At 37.8% G+C, this 19,217-nt stretch overlaps 1 protein-coding gene across 7 annotated transcripts in view; it reads right to left on the bottom strand.

Moving 5' to 3' along the window:
- Positions 1–19,217, bottom strand: part of GAPVD1 (GTPase activating protein and VPS9 domains 1) — a 63,584-nt gene that overhangs the window by 11,454 nt on the left and 32,913 nt on the right. For 3 of the 7 annotated variants that reach the window (XM_048822549.2, XM_075120419.1, XM_048822548.2), the window contains 16 exons: positions 18,179–18,313; positions 17,859–18,048; positions 16,412–16,492; positions 13,723–13,883; positions 9,297–9,426; positions 8,180–8,305; positions 7,261–7,434; positions 6,800–6,940; positions 5,685–5,819; positions 4,889–5,008; positions 4,215–4,292; positions 3,667–4,040; positions 3,132–3,219; positions 1,985–2,065; positions 1,575–1,697; positions 867–996 (listed from right to left, as the gene is read on the bottom strand). In XM_048822549.2, coding sequence (XP_048678506.2) covers positions 867–996; positions 1,575–1,697; positions 1,985–2,065; positions 3,132–3,219; positions 3,667–4,040; positions 4,215–4,292; positions 4,889–5,008; positions 5,685–5,819; positions 6,800–6,940; positions 7,261–7,434; positions 8,180–8,305; positions 9,297–9,426; positions 13,723–13,883; positions 16,412–16,492; positions 17,859–18,048; positions 18,179–18,313 — 2,267 coding nt within the window. The remainder of the gene's footprint in view (positions 1–866; positions 997–1,574; positions 1,698–1,984; positions 2,066–3,131; positions 3,220–3,666; positions 4,041–4,214; positions 4,293–4,888; positions 5,009–5,684; positions 5,820–6,799; positions 6,941–7,260; positions 7,435–8,179; positions 8,306–9,296; positions 9,427–13,722; positions 13,884–16,411; positions 16,493–17,858; positions 18,049–18,178; positions 18,314–19,217) is intronic. The other 4 variants (XM_075120418.1, XM_075120421.1, XM_048822552.2 and 1 more) reach the window with 4 other exon arrangements.

The following is a 19,217-nucleotide window of genomic DNA, read 5'->3' as shown; positions in this document are numbered from 1 at the left end:
CCACATGAATATATACAATTCTGGGAGTTTTTTTTAAGCGTCAGTCCTAAATGGTATATGCACAGAGACAGATGGAATCAATTGCTTCAGTCCAAAAGTTAAACAGGTTCATTAAAATAAGTATGAGACCCTTTATCACAGGAGGTTCAAATGCTAGAAGAAACTGGAGGTAGAACAAAAAGGAGAAACCTAGAATGCAGTAAAGCTGAATAAGAAAGATGATAGGTGAAAAAGGGCATATGGTTACATATGCTTGTAACATGATATAGCAGCAAAAAGCCAATGCAACTTTGGACTGCATTCGTGGAGGCATCACATCATGGGAAAGGCGTGTAGGTCCTTCTCTATACAGCTGTGGTGCAACTGCACCTGGGCAGGTGTATTCAGTTCTTAGGCCCCTAATTTCCAAAAAGAGACAGGAGGAAGTTCGGAGGAGAACAACAGAAATGATCAGGGAGCTGGAAAGAAGGACAAAGAAGAGACCCAGAGAAAGAGAGAACTTATTTGGCATACTAAAAAGTGTAAGTGGGAGGAAAAGAGTGGGACTAAGTAGAGGGAAATATAGGTGGAACATCAGGAAAACCTTCTTGAGAGTGTGCTCCAACAGCCTGAAAAATACACTCAGTAGAAGTGGTGGAGATCCTATCATTTAACTACATATTTTAAACTACACTGGACAAAACATCTGGAAGTGTACAGTAAGAAACAATACTACTGGTCCCCAGGAGACTAATTCTTTTCCACTATTAAGATTTAGGATATCTATAGTATATATCATGATTTCTCTGCAGATCAACCACATGGCTTCAGCTTTTGTGTTAATCCAACACCAAAATCAAAGTTACACACACAAATATTACGTTTACCTGTAAGAGAAAGCAGAGTCTTGTGGCTGTGCTACTTGACTTGCAGAATCTGGGAGGTCATCAGCTGACATATTCTGCAGGGCTTCATCACGTGGAGAGTCGTGTATACTTTCACCATCTCCAATTACCTCTAAGCAAACATTCCAACAGAGAATTCATAGAAAGGAACTTGACTGTCTAGTACTATATTGTTTATTTGCTTTTTCTCATTTTTAATTTCCAAGAAGATTTTTTAATTATATGGAAAAGAAACGTAAGTCAATCCGTCCATCCATCAAATAAATAAATAAAAAAGGAATTTTAGAGTAAATTAAAAAAAAATTCAAAAGATGTAATGTACAATTTGCTTTTAAAAGGAACCATATAATTCTGTTTTAGATCTCAATGTCCTCTTATTGTTTTCCAATTTTTCTAAAAAATTGCTAATATGAGATGCATAAGCTAACGACACTGAGAAATCCCAATTGATTCAAATCAAGGAGTTCTGGCCTTGGAGATTATCGCTTAGCTCCCACTATCAGCGTGGCTGCAATTATAAATTAAACAAAAAGAGAAACCTCCTTGCACTAGAGAGAGAGTGTTAATACAGTTCAGGTGTTGGTACTATCATTTGACTAGAATATTTAAGAGGTGCTCAAAATTACCACCAAGAGGTTTTCTGTTGCCCATTTTTTAATGTTGTAGCTGCAGCACTGGAAAAGTTCTTACCTGCACTTTCGTAATTTACTATAGCTCCTTCGCTTGGGCTGGTTCGCTTAATAGCATTCCTGTATTTGTCCAGGATATCCTCTGCAGCCTGTGCCTGTGCACTTAGCCTGGGACTGGGATCATCTGAACAATGAGGAAAATATAACAGGAATTAGCTCCATGTGGTGCTGAGTTCAATGCTAAGTGTAAACAACACTGCATAACAAGTTTAAAACCCATTAAGTCTTCAGGGCAAGTACTGACTAACCACAATAACCTCCTCAGTTAGGAAGCTAATTTTGAATATTAAAATGTTCTCTCTATACTAGTATATACATTTCTGTAAAAGGTAACGTTTTGGCTCTTCCAGGAGAGCATTTGGGGTGCATAGTCTTAGTAAAGGAGCTCCAAGGGCAATATCATTTACAAACCTTGAAGTGTTGAGAATCTCTCAGACACAAAGTCATCTTTGTCCTTTTCTTGTTTTTCTTTTTTTCTAAATGGTATAGGAGCTGGAAATTACAGAAAGTCTGTATAAGACACATTATACATGGAGACAATACAGCATGGAATTACAAACTACGTTGAGAAACTGTAAGAAACAGGAAGTTTAACATCAAATAAAGGCTCCATGAAGGGCATTTAGATGTGTAAGAAACTGCAAAAGTGATGTCTGAAGCTTCTCAGTAACACAAGTTCTCTTTAAATACAAAAGTTAATGACACCCAAGCCTGTGGGTTGAAACAGGAAGCCTATTGTGATCATATTACAAATTATGTCCTTAATAGCTACTAAACTAAGCCAGACAATCAGCACCCCCAAAAAGCATTGAAGCATAGTGCCTTCTGAGTTCAGTATTTTTCATTTACTGATTAGGAATTGAAACTGGCTAGTTTCACAAATTTACTCTAGCCATATGTCCACAGATCCAGAGTTATGCATTGATTATAGCGATGTCAATTGTTTCTGGCAACAACTTCCAATTAATGGTTCCTGATAAAAGTCACAATCCACTGTACAATACTAAAACTTGTAGAAAAACAAAATTCAGTTGTATAAAAGTATTTAAGTCCAATTCATTTAAGAAGAGTTTCCCCTCTGTAAACTGGGGACAATGCGGTTCTATTTTCACAAGGGTGTTGTGATGTTTAACATTTAGATAATATTTTATGTATGCAAAGTCTTAAATACAACAGATTATCTTTTAGACTGAATGTATACTTAATATCCTTTACTTCTAAAACAGTACCAATACCCATAAATTCAAAGACTCTTTTGTGATCTACTGGACAGATTGAATCATTTACAAGATCTCCAACTGTGCACTACCTGATTTTGTTAAGTAATTAGCATAACAATCTTGGATTAAAACAACATAGAAAGGGAAGACAGTACTGTGAGCCGGGACTGGTTGCAACCTTCATGTAGTCAACTACTCAGACTGACCATTTAATATATGATCTCACAGTAACTGGAGAGTTAGTCACAGAAGTTTTCCTACCGAAGTGCAGATTTATTGAAAGCCACGTGCAGCATTTCTAAAAGCGCCAAGAATGTGTAAATGTGAGACTCTGTTACCTTTGGGCATGGCAGAAACGAAACGCTTTCTCCACCAGGGTTTGTTCCTGTCAGATTTCTCATCATCACTATCTTTTCGTTCCTCAATCTATAGGGAAAGTGAGCTTTTTATTTCAATCTACACTATGCTGAAATCATTACATGATTTTGTAAAATGGAAGACTGAAAAATATTTTCTTGATTACCAACAACAGATCATCTCACATTACCTGCAAAACAGCACTACAACAGAGTAAAATAACCTGCTCCTGAAAGTTTAAGTCCTCCCTTGGAGGGGTGTTTATAAGTTTGAGTGTAACCCTTTGATCTGGACTAAAAGTTGGTCTACAACAATCCAAGAAAATCTCTTACATCTTAGCTTTGACTTTTATAAGTCATACTACAGGCCACCTTTCAGAAGGTGCCAGAATTGCACTATGCTTCCCTAATTAATATATTTAATGCTAACAACACTAAACACACATTTCTACTCAAAAATGACATGTAAGAAAAACAAACATGCAAAATCAGTTCAGCTTCATAACGAATGTCTTACCTCTCCTCTACAGGAGTCTTTACTGGGGGATGATGAAGAGGACTGAGGTGCAACCACTGAAGCAGCTGCCCCAATGTTGGGTGTTTGTGTAGGAAGCTCCCTTTCTTCATTACCAGGCCGCCTGTTCCAGCCAGGATCACTCATAGGTCTCCGAACTGATGACACTATGTCAGAGCTTCTGCTGCGGACCAGTCTTTCTGGGTAGGAATGCCTTTGTTTGAACGCCTCCAAATCGGTTGGGATTAAGATGTGGGAGCCAAAATTTGGTAATCTGGCCTCATTACCTCCCATAGTCCCTTCCAAGATTGGGGGATCTGGTGGCGGATGAGCGGGTCTTGCATAGTGCACTTTAGGCCGAACCACTGCTGATACACCTGAAGCAATGACACATTACATAATTGAACCAAACATTAGAATTATACCGTGGTGGTTATGTGTGGTGGTACAAGCATTTCTCAAATGGGTAAGATTTTTTCCCAGCTAAAATGGACAGCAGCCTTTGATGTATAGATCTTAAAAACAAGAATAGCCCATTCTTTACAATTTACCTTCGTGTGATGACAAAGGGTCAAACAATGCAAGCAAAGAGTCCGACTGAGAAGGGGGAGAAGTCAACTGACTGGCTCCTGAAACAATACAGAAAGTGGGTCTGCATGTACCATGCACTATTCACGGCTTCTTAGCTAGAGTGCTGCACAATACAAATGCATTCACAGAGCTTATGAAACAGGCAGCATTTAGATCCTTTTACAATGTTAATGAATAGTTAACACACTTCAAAATGTACTGACAGGAAGGCACCTGAAAGCACTCACAGGACTGAACAGTCAAATTATTATAAAAACTTTAAAAAAAGAGAGCACAGCGAGGGGAGAGAGTCTCAAACGCAAAAGAGCAGTCAACCTAACTTAGTAGAATTAGATAGAATAAAGACTCAGATCTCAGACTCTGCAGTATGTCATCACCTCCTCTTTCTAGTCATAAGCATAAACACTTCTGATCAACAAATATGGAGAGAATATTTGTAAGCCGTTTCTCAAAAACCAGAAAATACATTTTCTAAATATAAGTGAACTTTTCTTCTACGCAGAATTTACCGCACTTTTTCTTACTGGCATGTAAAGTGTTAAAAGGTTTTACAGTTGCAAGTTTAACAATTCCTGATGAGCTCTCATCTAAGACACAGTATATTTTTCACTTACTATCCAAGGGCTTTACTTACCATGAGCTGTTTCATCCATATCAGGACTTGTCACAGAATCTTTACCTCCAAAGTCAGAGCTACACTCAGACCTAAGGTCCTCGATCTTATTAGGAATATCCTCAGAGGTTGCACTAATACCTTACAAATAACAAAAGAAGGATCTGTGAGGATCTTTGAGACAAAAAGAATACAGAAATCTAAAACATTAAACTTTTTTGTGACAGCTGCAATGAGCTGAGGTGTTCTTGCTGCCAACTCCCAAACACTGAATTCAAGAGAAATGGCAGCTTGACATTCTGAGAGCCATGACTTTAGAATTTGTTCTAGTATACGGTTTTGTAACCTTTGGGTTCCATCTTTTTATTCCACTATTTAACGTACACAATATATTCTTTGATGCTATGACTGGCAATATAAAGGACCTTAAGACTGACAAACAATTTACACAAATCTATGACTGGAAATTTAAGGAAGATGCAGCAACAGAGATTACAGAGGTGTGCTACACAAAATGGGATGAAGATAAGCTGAAGGCAGGTGTCCATAGTGAAATGCAAGGAAATATTAGGCGATTTCTTAGATTCAGATACCCTATTGCAAGTCTCTGCTTCTGTACAAACAGATTCTCTGGATTTCACTCTATTTTTAGTAAGATGAAGAGTATGGTACTGCCACTCCGGAAATCAGAGTATGAGCACCAGACAAAAAAAATCCTTTTATGGATGAGAGTAAATATGATGAAACTAAGCACATGGCAAAACATACTGGTTATCATCTAACAAAGCAGAACTTGTTCCTGAAAATAAAAACACACCTGACACGACGCTGAGGCCTGGTGTACTGGGACGAGAACTGACCTCCCTCACATCTGTGTCATCAGAGGTGCTGCCCAGTCCAGAACAGCTTTCCAGCTCCTGCAGTCTTTCCTCCTGCTTTAGGTCTGGGGCCTCTAAATAGGAAATGGTGTGCATGCATTACTGCCGGCTGTTATATTCTCTTACAATTCACATGCAAAAAGGTGGTGTAGGGATTTAGATTTTAATGTAAAAAGAGAGTCTAGCTAACTTTGTGAAATGTACTCTGAAATGGCAACAAATAATTTGAGCTATTTCAGCCAATTCTACTTTGCTGTACTGCAGGCAAGACAATGCAGACAGTCCTTTATATCTGCAGGGGCATTTTGCTACATCTATTTTTACTCTAACAAAAACCAAAATTTGAATTATTGAGTTTCCTAGCCAGAGACTATGGAATCATATTAAATGCTCATGAAAACATTGAAACTATGTAAAAATTCTGCCTAGAAAGATTCCCATAGTTCTACGATACTCCTTTTATTCTTAGTTTTTCCAGAAGACTAAACAGTCACCAAGCCATGCTAGATCTGCTCTCACATTATAATCTAGTCTTCTGGCTTACGTCTTCTATCCATCGTGGTAAGGTTAATGGAGTCACAAAGCTTAGCCTCTCCTGTGCATTAGAAATCCTTGTGCACTGCACCTAACTCACCCAAACGAATTAAAAACAAGACACACCACATCACATCTGCCATCCTCCTAGTCATTGCTCATCATACACCCTTCCCCCACCTTACAGCATACTACCCATCCAAAGAGAATGGCTACAAAACGGCTTATTTTGTGCAGCCTGAGTGCTACATTGGGAATCTATATTCACAATATGTCAATCTTGAAGACTTCCATAATTCTCATAGTTTTACTTTGGAATCATAAGCAATCATCTTTGTTTGAAAAAAGACCACTCGGATTATCACCTGTCCTTTGAAATAGCTTGTGTTGTCTTTGGGCAGGTAATATTCCCTCTCAAAGTGATGGTTTCAAGTGATGCACTTATCTAAAACTATTTATGAAATAATGCTTTGCAGTTCATGTCAAAGACCAATCTAAAGAGGATTTGTGGGATTCTGACCTGAATCACTTGGCAATACCTCCACACTCCAAGCTTCACTGGTGGTTTCGGATATGGTTGACCCTGTGCAGGGGTCAAGCAGCACAGATCCTGAACCCGGCAAACACAGCAAGCTGCCAAGCATGTTCTCTGCAGCTGCACCTGTACAACCAAGAGGAAAGAAAGGATCAGGTAGGAAAGATGAAAGGATTCTAGTAAGACAGACACCATAAACTGGGTGTCCAGTATTAAGTCATTATAAAAAAGACACACAACTATTGGGGAAAAACAAAAACAAAACAAACCAGAAGAAAGTACCCATAACAAAGGCAGGACAGAGGTCTAAAGTTTTCCTACAAAGAAACTAAGATTTAACAACACATTTATTTCATAACTACAGAGAGACTGAATGAGAGCTCCAAAAGCCTCCTTGCTTTGCAGCAAGCTTAAAGTAGTTTTCAGTTTCAGTAGCTGTCAGTTACCTGCAATTTCTTGCAAACGGTCTTCATCAATATTTGGATCAAAGTCACTGCCCAAGACATCTGTGCTCCAGGTCTCACTCACAGTTTCTGATATGTCCCTATCATCAGTCAATCCCATCATATCACGAATTTCAAATTTACGGAGCTTGTCATCAAGATTATCCTGAGTCGTAGCTATGTAAAAATAAAAGGTCTCTCAAAAATTCTCCAATACGCTATAGGACAGGAAACTAATTCTGTCAAATAAAATGCAGTTTTAAATAACTGTACAGCACTTTAATAATAAACACAGTATTTTGTATATTCAAATAGATGCAATGTGGCGACATTCTTTATTCATATTTGAGAAAAACACTAGAGATTGATTTATGAGAGAAGGTTTAAAAAGTGTATATATTTGCCAAACATAGAGCTATCATAACGGTCTACAACTATGAATGACAGACACCAAGGAGTGATTAATTTATGGAAGGGAGATTAGTTTGTGGAAGGGAAGAGGTTGAATTCCTATCAGTTGGAACACTTTGCCCTCTCCAGTTAAATTGTCGGTAACTACAAAAAATATCTACGGTCTAACATTTCCAATTGCTACAATTCAAATCATCCTTTTCCCTCTTGAAAAGGAAGGCATAATAAAACAAAAATTTAAAAATATTTTATTATAGTGACTGAGATTTCAAAATACAATACAAGTTCTCTGTTCTGAGAATAACGTTAACATTGTTTTAGTGGACAACAACAGCTGGCTAATGAAAAAAATAAATGAAAATGTGAGAGATTCAAAAAAGTGTGGAAGTAATTAAATGATGTAGAAAGCCCCTTTATTCATCTCTGACATATCTAAATTAGATATGTCAAACTGATGGATTTAGAGAAATTGTAACAGTCTACACGCTTTGAACTGTGTATCTGCACCTACCTTGTTCATGTTCTAACAGCTGCAGGGCTTCAACACCATTGCTCCCAGAAGGCCCTGCACCAAGCTCTGACACAGACTCTCCTTCTAAATCCAAAGAGGACACAGAATTGGAGCGATTTGAAGGACCTGATGAAAATTGATTTTTCTGTTAGGTTCGTTCAGATCAAGCTATTTGTTTTCCAAACTCGTAGCATGAACAGTACAAGATGCAACTTACTTGCAAGACTGCAAAAAACTGAGCTGAAGCCTGTCATTTTCAATACAAATTAGCCACTTATGTGAAATACTGAACTGAGGAACTCAAAAATTCTTCTCAATATGGTGAATTTAGAAAGTGTGTTAAATACCAACATCTCAATTATCTTGTAGAATTAGAAACTGGAACACTTAGCACTCCAGTAATTAACACTTTACAACTTCGTAGTGCCACAAAACAACATTAACTAATCTTTAGATACCTTGTCACTCATGGTTAGCACATCATTAGTGTACTAGCTTTTAGCCAAATTCAAATACAAACTTTTGTAATTATTAGTTTTCTCTAATATCTTGATTTTGTTTATCTTGAAAAACAAGAAGGAGAGAAAAAACTAATTATGGAAAGTTAAATAAAACAACATATATTACCTGGAACATTTGAACAGCTTGTAATTTTCAATATTTTCAATATCCCATATAATTCAATATCCCATATAAACCCTTCTTTGCTGTATATGATGCTCATATAAAAGAGCTGTTGTTCTAGGCTCCTAACATTTTGGCATACAAAAAAAATTGATGAAAATAAGATTAAAAGTCAGTATGTGAACTAGAAATTTATGGACAATTTAGAGTGCAGTTATGCCAATAACATGCACCAAGTTGAAAACCCTTTTATCCTTTTTTCAACTACAGTCAATTTTTGTTCATCCTTTCCAGTACAAAATTATCTTCAGCAACCTGTATGTCAAGGTTTCAGCCAAGAGTGACTTTTTAGGGCCAAACATGAAAGCAGGCTTTCAGGGGAAAATGGGACAGCCTTTACAAAGGCAGATATGACATGCTGTATATAACAGTAGCGTCTTTTAGAATTAAAATCTGACACAAAACTTTCTGAATTACTTAAGTAACCCTTCACCTTCAGATATTCCTTCCAGATTATCACTGCAGAGGGAAAAGCGCAAGGTTTTATCAGGTTTACCATGGAGTTTGGTTTCATCAACAGGGACATCTCCTTGTCCTCCATCGGCAAGCTGCATGTTCAAGACCTATGGGGGGAGGGAGAGGAAGAGAATCAACATGTTTAATTGACCCAGAAAAAAATTAATTAATTTTATTTACAATCAGTCTAACAACTGAAACCAGATTTTTTTTCAACTTTTCTAGATCTTTAATGGCACAGTCAATATCTAACATCTCACATTTAAGGAAAGGTCATTTGAATCAAAAAACTGAGCACTTTTCTGCGAAGTAACAGCCTGGTGAGATTTTAAAATAGCCAAGATTTAGACATGCCGTAGATCATGAAAATGGAAACTCAACTGACTTTTTTCTCTAATGCCACTTTAATATCACATAGCAATCGGTAAGTACAGGACTCCAAGAGGAGGGAATCTGAACTATTGGGGCAAGACACTAATAGACGTAAGGAAGTATATTGTCCTCTTATTCAAAGGACACATTATGCCAACAGTTGGAGATGGGTAACGTAATACTTGGATATTCAGCCTTTACAAGCTCTGATATGGCAGCTCAAGTTTGCTCCCAAGCAATGTAACGTGGAGTAACATCTCCACAGGCTTGGCAGAATTAACTCTTCATGATTTATTATGCTGCAGTAGTTAAGTCTGTTTCATCACTTTCATTCTAAATACTATGTTTCAAGAGTTTATAACTTGGGCATGCACAGTAACTTCAGGCTACAAAATTTTTCCAGAGGATTAGCATAAGACATAATATGCTTGCAAAGCACAGAACAAACCAGTTCCTTCGGAGACACTAAAGTCTCTTGGATCTATGAATCAGAAGGTTTTACCCTACTAAGAAAGATGAGGCATGTCTCTGCGCAGAATGACAAGGCAGGGATGGCTTAATGAAGGTGGTGTTTATCTGCTTTCAAAATCCAACTGCAGACATCACACGTTTACCTGGCAGCAGAGATACACCAAAGCCATATAAAACACAATACTTACTTTACAGTTGTCCTCCATGGCTTCTTCAGAGTCATTAAAATTGACCATGTGTCAACTTTACACACACAATCATGGAGGGAAGATGGATAAGTACTCTGTTAATTTACTACTTAATTACTTAAAATATCCAAGCAGCCTTCTCTGAGATCCTTCCTGTCCCACAACAGCAGAAAATTCAGGAAGTGAACCATTGGCTAGGTAAGTGGTGGAAGGTTTTGGTTTTGTTAACCACTAGTCTAACTTCTGTTGGGAGAGGGGTCCATATAGTTTGAATGGCCTCCACCTCAGTAAAAAGGAAACAAAGCTCCTTGGGTACAGGATGGCTAGAGTAATCAGGAGGGCATTAAACTTACAGCAAAAGGGGATAGTAAAAAGAGGTAAGAACTCATCACAAAATCAAGATGTTGAGATCAAAATCAATCAAGGACCCAAAGGACAGACGAAATTCCTCAATTGCCTATACACCAATGCTAGGAGCCTGTAACAAAAAGAACTGGAATTGCTCATTTGTGAGCATAAATTCGATCTACTTGGTATTACTGAAACCTGGTGGGATGCATCACTATTGGAATGTTAAAATCAATGGTTATAAGCTATTTAGGAAGGATCAAGTAAGCAAAAGGGAGAGGGAGCAGCATTATATGTCAAAAATGTTTGAGTCACAGATAACTCGGAAGAAAGTGATGGTGAATGATTATGGACCAACGTCCTAAGGGATAAAGCATAAGATGGAATATTAGTTGGTGTCTGCTACAGACCACCAGCTCACACTAGGGAACAGGATGACAGCCTCCTTATGTGCCTATCTATAAACTGTAGGCAAAAAAACATGTCAGGGGGGATTTCAATTTGAGTGTCATATGCTGGAGGTCTCATGCTGCCAGTATTAAAACATCCTTACAATTTGTAAACTTTATAGATGACAATTTCCTAACTTAAAAAGTATTGCATCCAAGACAAGATCTAATAAAGAATTCCCCTAACAGATAAAGAGGAACCGACCACAGAACTAAAATTAATGGTAGCTTCAAGACAAGTGATCATTCCTTGATCACATTTATAATGTGCAGAATAAAGTCCAGACCAGCAATACATATACACTTGGTGCTTTAATAGGGCCAAATTACAAAGCTGAAAACAATTACGAGCCAAATCAGCTGGGAGGAAGAATTTAATCAGAAAAGTGTGAATGATAATTGGGAATCATTTAAGAACATCTTACTAGATGCCCAAAAATACATAACCAATGGAAGGAAAGCGAAGCAGACAAAAATGAATATACAACAGAAGTTAGGAATTGTAGAAAACGGATATGGGAAGTAAAGGAACCCAAGAATAAATATATGGCAAACAGCATTAAGGACAATAAGGAGTATTTAAAACACATTAGGAACAAAGAGAATCCTGACAAAGGTATTGGTCCACTGCTAGATGGAAATGGTAGAATCATCAATAATAATGCGAAAAAACAGACAAGGTAGTTTAATAAATATTTCTGTTCTTTATTTGGTGAAAAAACAGATGATATAATCTCAACATACGGTCAGGATGCTCCTCCTTCCATTCCACTAGTATCTCTGCAGCATGTTAAACAAAAGCTACTAAAGTTAGACATTTTTAAATCAGCAGGGCCAGATAATTCTTTGATGCAAGAGTTTTAAAAGAGCTGTGTGAGGAGCTTGCTGGACCATTAATGATTATTTTCAATATGTCCTGGAACCACCCCAATTCTCCAAAGGGCTGTAAGATAGGTAATGTTGTGCCAATTTTTAAAAAGAATAACAGGATGACCTGGGAAATTATAGACCAGCCAGCCAGACACTGATGTCAGTCTCACTTGAGACTTAAAGGAGGGCAATGTAATTAATGCAAGTCAACACGGGTTCATGGTAAACAGACCCTGTCAAACTAACTTGATATCTTTTCTTGATGAATTTACAAATCTGGTTGATAAAAGTAATAGTGTTGATGTAATATACTTAGACTTCTGAAAGGTGTTGGACTTGGCACCCCACAATATTTTAATAAAAAACTAGAACAATATATGGCACACATTAAATGGATTACAACTGGCTAACTGACAGATCTCAAAATGTAACTGTAAACTGGGAATTTTCATTGAGAGGCTGTGTTTCCAGTGGGGTCCTGTAGGAACAGTTCTTGGCCCTATGCTATTTAACATTTTTATCAATGACCTGGAAGAAAACATAAAACCATCACTGATAAAGTTTGCAGATGACACAAAAATTGGAGATGTGGTAAATAATGAAGAAGATAGGTACTGATTCAGATTATCTAGATTGCTTGATAAACTGGATGCAAGAGAACAATGTGTGTTTTAAAACAGCTAAATGTAAATGTATACATCTAGAAACAAAGGATGTAGGCAATACTTACAAAATGGGGGACTATCCTGGGAAGCAGTGATGGAAAACAGATTTAGGGGTCATGGCGGATAATCATTTGAATATGAGCTCCAAGTGTGATGCTGTGGGCAAAAGAGCTAACGCAATCCTGGGATGGATAAACAGGGGAATCTTGATTAGGAACACAGAGGTTATTTTACCTCTTTATTTGGCACTGGTGCGACTGCTGCTGGAATACTGTGTCCAGTTCTGGTGCTCACAATTCAAGGATGGTGATAAATTGAAGAGGGTTCAGAGAAGGCCATGAGAAGGATTACAGGGTTAGAAAGTATGCCTTATAGCGATGGCCTCAAAGACAGCAATTTATTTAGATTAACACAGCCAAGGTTAAAGGGTTACTTGATTACAATATCTAAATATCTATATGCAGAACAAATATTTAATAATGGGCTCTTCAATCTAGCAGAGAAAGATATAACATGGTCTAGTGGCTAGACGTTGAAACTAGACAAATTCAGACCGAAAATTAAGCATAAAATTTTTCACAGTAAGAGTAATTAACCATTGGAACAATTTACCAAGGGGTGTGGTACATCCTCCATCACTGGCGATTTTTAAACCAAGACCAGATATTGTTCTAACAGATGTTATTTTAAAAGGTTCTAGGAATTATTTTGAGGAAGTTCTATGGCCTGTGTTATACAGGAGGCCAATCTACATCACAATGGTCCCTTCTGGCCTTGGAATCTATGAATGGAAGGCTGTGGTACACCCACCTACCTGTTTAATCTGGATGCTGAATTAATCATTATAAACAGAAATCAGTTGTGGTTTGGAGAACATTTCTAACACCTAAATACGATGAAACAAATAAAGGGTTTTCGCCCTAATTCTCCAATTTAAACCTTGTCTTAGTTTAATCACAAATTTAGTATTATTTCATTGTCTGAATATACTTTCTTCATTTCTCAAAGCATGTGATTTATATTGGACACCTAGTTCATACCTCATTTTCTGACATCATACCCGGAGTAAGCTGCGGACCTGTTCCCAAAGAAATAACCAGTACTTCTTCTGGCTGAACTTCCTGTATAGAATCCTGGGAGGATCCTTCATGGTCTCCATGTTGGTCCATTGGAATATTTGATCTATTTCTGCTACGGGTAGCTAATGATACATGTTAAAATAGAGAGTGTTATGAAGGTTTACAATATTTAAACTCTCACATTATCTACAAATACACAAGTGTGATGTTAGCGCATGCACATCAAAGAATGGACAAAATGCAGAATACAATTTACAACTTTCTGGAAAGGTGGAAATTGATATTGGGGATGTGTAGCACTGACACTGGGGCTGTGTAATTATTTAAATATTGCACTACTGTGAAAATATCAGATTTGTAGCATAGTGGCTTAAGAAGCATATAATGTACCATGCTTCTCCATTAACCCACAGATATTCCTGCCCCAGATGGGCAGGACAGCTTTCCCTTTAGGTTATCTGCACACATTTTTCCTTTGCAAGGGAGACTCCCCTCTGCTTCTGTACCATTGCAAAAACAGAGCACCACCAGAAAGGCACTTTAGTTCCCATGTTTAAAATACCTTTTAAGTAGTGGTGTTTTTATTCCCTACAAACTGCAGTCATTCCAAACTCACAGCCTCATGACCTAAAGGCACCTTACATTGATAAGAGATCTCTGTTGCATTAAATAATAGGAAAATGCTCATCAAAAAGCACCAGGAGACCAAGACAAACAAACCAACACCTGGAAAAGCCATTTTTTGCATTTATGCAATGAACCATTTATGGGTTCTGGCTGAGCCCTTGTTGAATTCAACGAGCATGGAAACTCAAAGACCCTATGGCTGCCAGCTAGAAGGGCATCAAGCTCCTTATGGCTAAGAGGTCTGTTTGGAAACAATGCAGAGGGTGGATATGGGGGAAGGGCGGGAGGAAGGAGAAAGATGAAGTGGAGAGAGACTTTTTTTTTTTTTTTTTAAACTTGAACATCCAAGAACCAGCATTTAAAATTCTAATCTCCAAGACCTCTGACCAGAATGATTATTTGATGCTATGCACTAGGCCGTGAAATAATGATTAGATTATAAATCAAGTTTTTTAGGGCATCATCTGCTACTATTTGTTTGTATAGTGCTGAAAGCCCAGATCCTTAATAAGAACTGTTAAAGAACTACTGTAATAAGAACATAAGAACAGCCATACTGGGTCAGACCAAAGTTCCATTTAGCCCAGTATCCTGTCTTCCAACAGTGGCCAGTGCCAGGTGCCCCAGAGGGAACGAACAGAACAGGGAATTATCAAGTGATCCATCCCCTGTCCCCCATTCCCAGCTTCTGGCAAACGGAGGTTAGGAACATCATACAAATAAATAAAACGTATCCCTTCAGCATTCACCAGCAAACACTCTGGACTACACCCAGACATCTGAATAAATCCGATGAAGTGAGCTGTAGCTCACGAAAGCTTATGCTCGAATAAATTTGTTAGTCTCTAAGGTGCCACAAGTACTCCTTTTCTTTTTACCCAGACATCAGTGATAGTTACTCAAAATATGTTAGCTGGTGCCAAACCCTAAATGCCTGAAAGAACAGGCAGAGAATTCATAGGAGACACACACCTCTCATTGTAAGGGAAGGCACAGTGGCAGCAATTCAGACAGTGCTGTTTAGAGCAGCTACCTGAATTCTTACTTAAAAACAAACCAACATATAAAACTTTCTAGCCAAATGTACAGCACTACAAAAGAATGAAGGCCCTGCATCCCATGAGTTGCTGAGCACTTTCCAATAAAGTCAACAGAAGTTAGAGGCACACAGCCCCTTGTATGACTAGGTTCTAAAGCAGCATTATTGAAGGGTTTCTATGTTTTGTAGAGTAAACCTTTTATTAAGGCATTTAAGACAGTTTTGGACTTTACCGAGCAAGTCCTTTTCAGCAAAAACTGATATAAAAGGGGATTCAAGCGTACACTAGATGGAACGTGTCAAACACTTATAAGCAAAAGCTGGTAAGCCCTCATTTTTTTTACCTCTTGGGCATGCTAATTTATAATTTTTGTGATGGTATAAATAAAATGGAAAATGCCACTCTAAGCCTGGCCTTGGGTGGTTCTTCCCTATTCAGGGCAGGTGCTGGTAACAGAAACAAGTCATTCAGAACAGTGGTGAGCCACCCAGCAAGAACTGCAGGAAGGCACACAAAAATCACAAACTTGAAGACCCAATGTTACATCATCAAGAACTGACAAACACATGGCAAAGCAATATCATAACCCCATCCTGATTATTTTGTGGTTCTCTGTAACTCCTTTTAATATAATCTTCTCTTCCTCTCCCCATTCTAGACACCTTAGAGAAAAAGAGTCAAAGACCTGAAGTTCCTTTTCTTGTCTAGCATGGCATCAACTTCCTCAGTTGAAACATGGGAGCTGAGGCCAAATGTGCAAATTGAGAGTGAAATTTTTACCTTCAATTATCATGCATCAAAGGGAGAGGAGGCTTTTTAGGTTACTACATTTTTCTAGCTATTTAAGTAGGAATTGGCCTTTGTAATGGAATAAACGAAGAAGCCTGGCACAAAGCAAATTAAAAACAAGCATGAAAAGCATGGTTTTATGAAGTAAATAAAAGTTTTGCATAGAGGAAGAAGGGAAAGAGTCCATTACCCACCAAATGGGGTTACTAGATTAATGTGAGCTGTGAGATTGGTGGTAGAAGTATCCCAGGCAGTAATGGCTGCCAACTGTTGTCCTGGGTTTCGACAGCATTAAACAGAAACAAAATCAAGCCTTTGAACAACAAAAATATTTTAAACTGTAAAATAAATACAAACAAGTTGTTACTTCAGTAATGTAAACTTAAAATAGCAGTTGTGCACAGAGAGGTAAGGATAACTCAGGATACCAAAATGAGGTTTTAGCAATTACTACCTTTAATTTACTATTTTAAGTATAATATTTTTGCCCTATGTTACAGATAAATACCAAGCTCTTTTTCTACTGAATACCAATATTCCAATCATATAAGTAAACACTAGAACAGAGTACAATACTTTAGGATCTAGAGGAAAAAGTGTCACATTTTGAAATGGGATATTTTTGAGCTGAAAAGGTATAAGATCCTGAAATTTTATACTTCAGAAGAGAATGTGCTACATTACATCAGTAGCCATATTTAAGACAGCATAATTACAAGGCAATCTCCCTCTTCCACTGCTTAGCACTTTTTTTAGCATTATCTTCAATGGATCCCCTTCCTCCCATTTTTCATACTGATGTTGCCAAATGTCTGCACCCTTGCTTTCTTCCCCACTCCACTCTCATCGCTCGAGTGATCTTCTCCACTCTCATCACCTCCACGGTGATGATTTAAATCTACCTTCCCATGCCTAACCTCTCCCCAACTGACCAGATTCCCATCTCTTCCTGTCTCTCCAGCACTTTATTACAAACATCCTGCCACTTCTCTAAATACTGCAAAACCTGAACATCCCTCTTTCCTTCTACTCTCTCCTCATATCCAAACCCTCTCTGTATCAATGTTGACAACTGCACTATCCTCACCACCACTCAATCTCTGACTCTTCCCTTTCATTCTCTCCTATCCACTGGCCTGCACCATTTCACTACCATATGCTGATTAGATTATATTAAATCTACATTACATGTAAACTGGGAACCCTACAACTTCATTTACTATATGAATACACTAAAATTCAGTCGGGTGTAAGAGGTGTAAGTAGGATTAAGGGAAAAATTATACTATGAATTGGAACTATTAGATTATTGAATATTCTTCCAAGGAAAGTGGTGGAAACATCGTTTGAGAAATTTCAAACTTGACTAGACAAGGCACTAGAAAAAAAATATAGTAAAAGTACAGTCCTGCTAGAGTGGTTACACCAGAAAGACGATCCAACAGATATTTTCATTACATAAAGTCTGATTCAATGACAACTATGCTACACACAAACACACACACAGTGGAAGTGGTGTGAAGAAAACTTAAGCATATCCTACAAGAGGACTGAAGAAATGCTGAGGCAGCATATATAGGGTGCAGGAAAGCCTATGAAAAAAAAGCCTTTGCTGTAAGAATTTCTCTCAATCTTCCTCACCTATAGGCAGTCGATTTTTTTTGTTGGCTGGAGTAGTTGCAGGGGAGAGTTGTGGAGTATTGTAAGGAGTCATTTCAAGGCTGCTACTTTTCCCGGGTTTGTTCTGGGGTAAGTTTGCCAACAAGTTTTCCAGAGCCATCCGATCTTCCTTCAGTTGGTCACTTGACATTACATTTCGCATAAAACCAACCTACAAAATTAGAGTTTGTATCATTAAGAAAGGAGCATGAAGCTACATATTAACCTACTACACCCACTTCTCTCTCTCTTGCAAGTGTGTGCAGGAAAATATTACTCCTATTGAAGAATCAGGATATTACCAGATTAGTAAGTTGGCTGTATGTCATATAAACCACAGTCCTACTCAACCCTTCTAGAAGGTTAACTGAGGACATCGGAGGGGTTTCCACAGCGCGCCCACTAATAACAACATCCAGGAAAGCAGCAACACAGCTCTGCAAGGAGAAGACATAGGTTTTTTAGTGAATGTTTTCAAATTTTAGAGCTACAGAAGAACATAAAGATACAAGAGGTATATCAGTTTTGCTGCTTCTTATATATATAGCAAATCAAACATATTTTAGCCAAAGAAGAGTAAGTACAAAATTATGCAAAAAATTTAGAGATCCCTTCACTCCATATCTGCATTTGAAAGTGTCACTTATTTAAATAGATTCTGAAGTCCTCATTATTTAAGTACAGTTTTTAAAATGTTATGCAATGGCTCTTGATGACTTAAACTAGCTCACAGTAATGAACTTGTACTTAAATTGTTCCTTCCTCAGGAAACAGCTGAGCATAGCTTAAAAGTGAAACAAAACTATAGGGCACAGGGACAGGCAAATAAGGAAACTGTCAATTTAAAAGTCACACCTGACTGAATGTTTACCTAGTTTCATTACAAGTAGCAAGAGAGATTGAAAGAAATGAGCAAAAAAGTTTTTGTTAGTTTGCTTTCTGCATTTGACAGCATATCGTGCATAGTTAGTTAGTTTCACTGTTTCCTCCATAGAGTCAGTTTCCCTATTGTGTGTACATCCTTCATACAGTAAGAAAGGAGAGTAAACAATTTACTTTAAAAAAAAAGGGGGGGGTGTGAGGGGAGAGACAGGAAAGGAGGCAAAAAACTGACAGGAAGCTCCGTGGGCAGGTGTGCAATTTTTTTTTTTTTAATTGACTACATGGTGTCCCCTTAAATGAAAGTAGTTTATGCTAGATTCAGCAGAGAAAATTATAAAAAAATCACATAGTATCTGTTTTAGAAAGTGCCATATTTTGACATTTTGTTAATGTTTTCATTTAAGCAGCAAGGTACTGTGTGTCTAGTAGTCAGGAAGCATGACTCCAAGTTCTATTCCC

This window comes from Caretta caretta, chromosome 16 (genome assembly GCF_965140235.1).
Source record: "Caretta caretta isolate rCarCar2 chromosome 16, rCarCar1.hap1, whole genome shotgun sequence".
In the NCBI taxonomy this organism is placed as follows: Eukaryota; Metazoa; Chordata; order Testudines; family Cheloniidae; genus Caretta; species Caretta caretta.
Note: the sequence above shows the minus strand (reverse complement) of the source record. Positions and strands in the feature narration are given on the sequence as shown.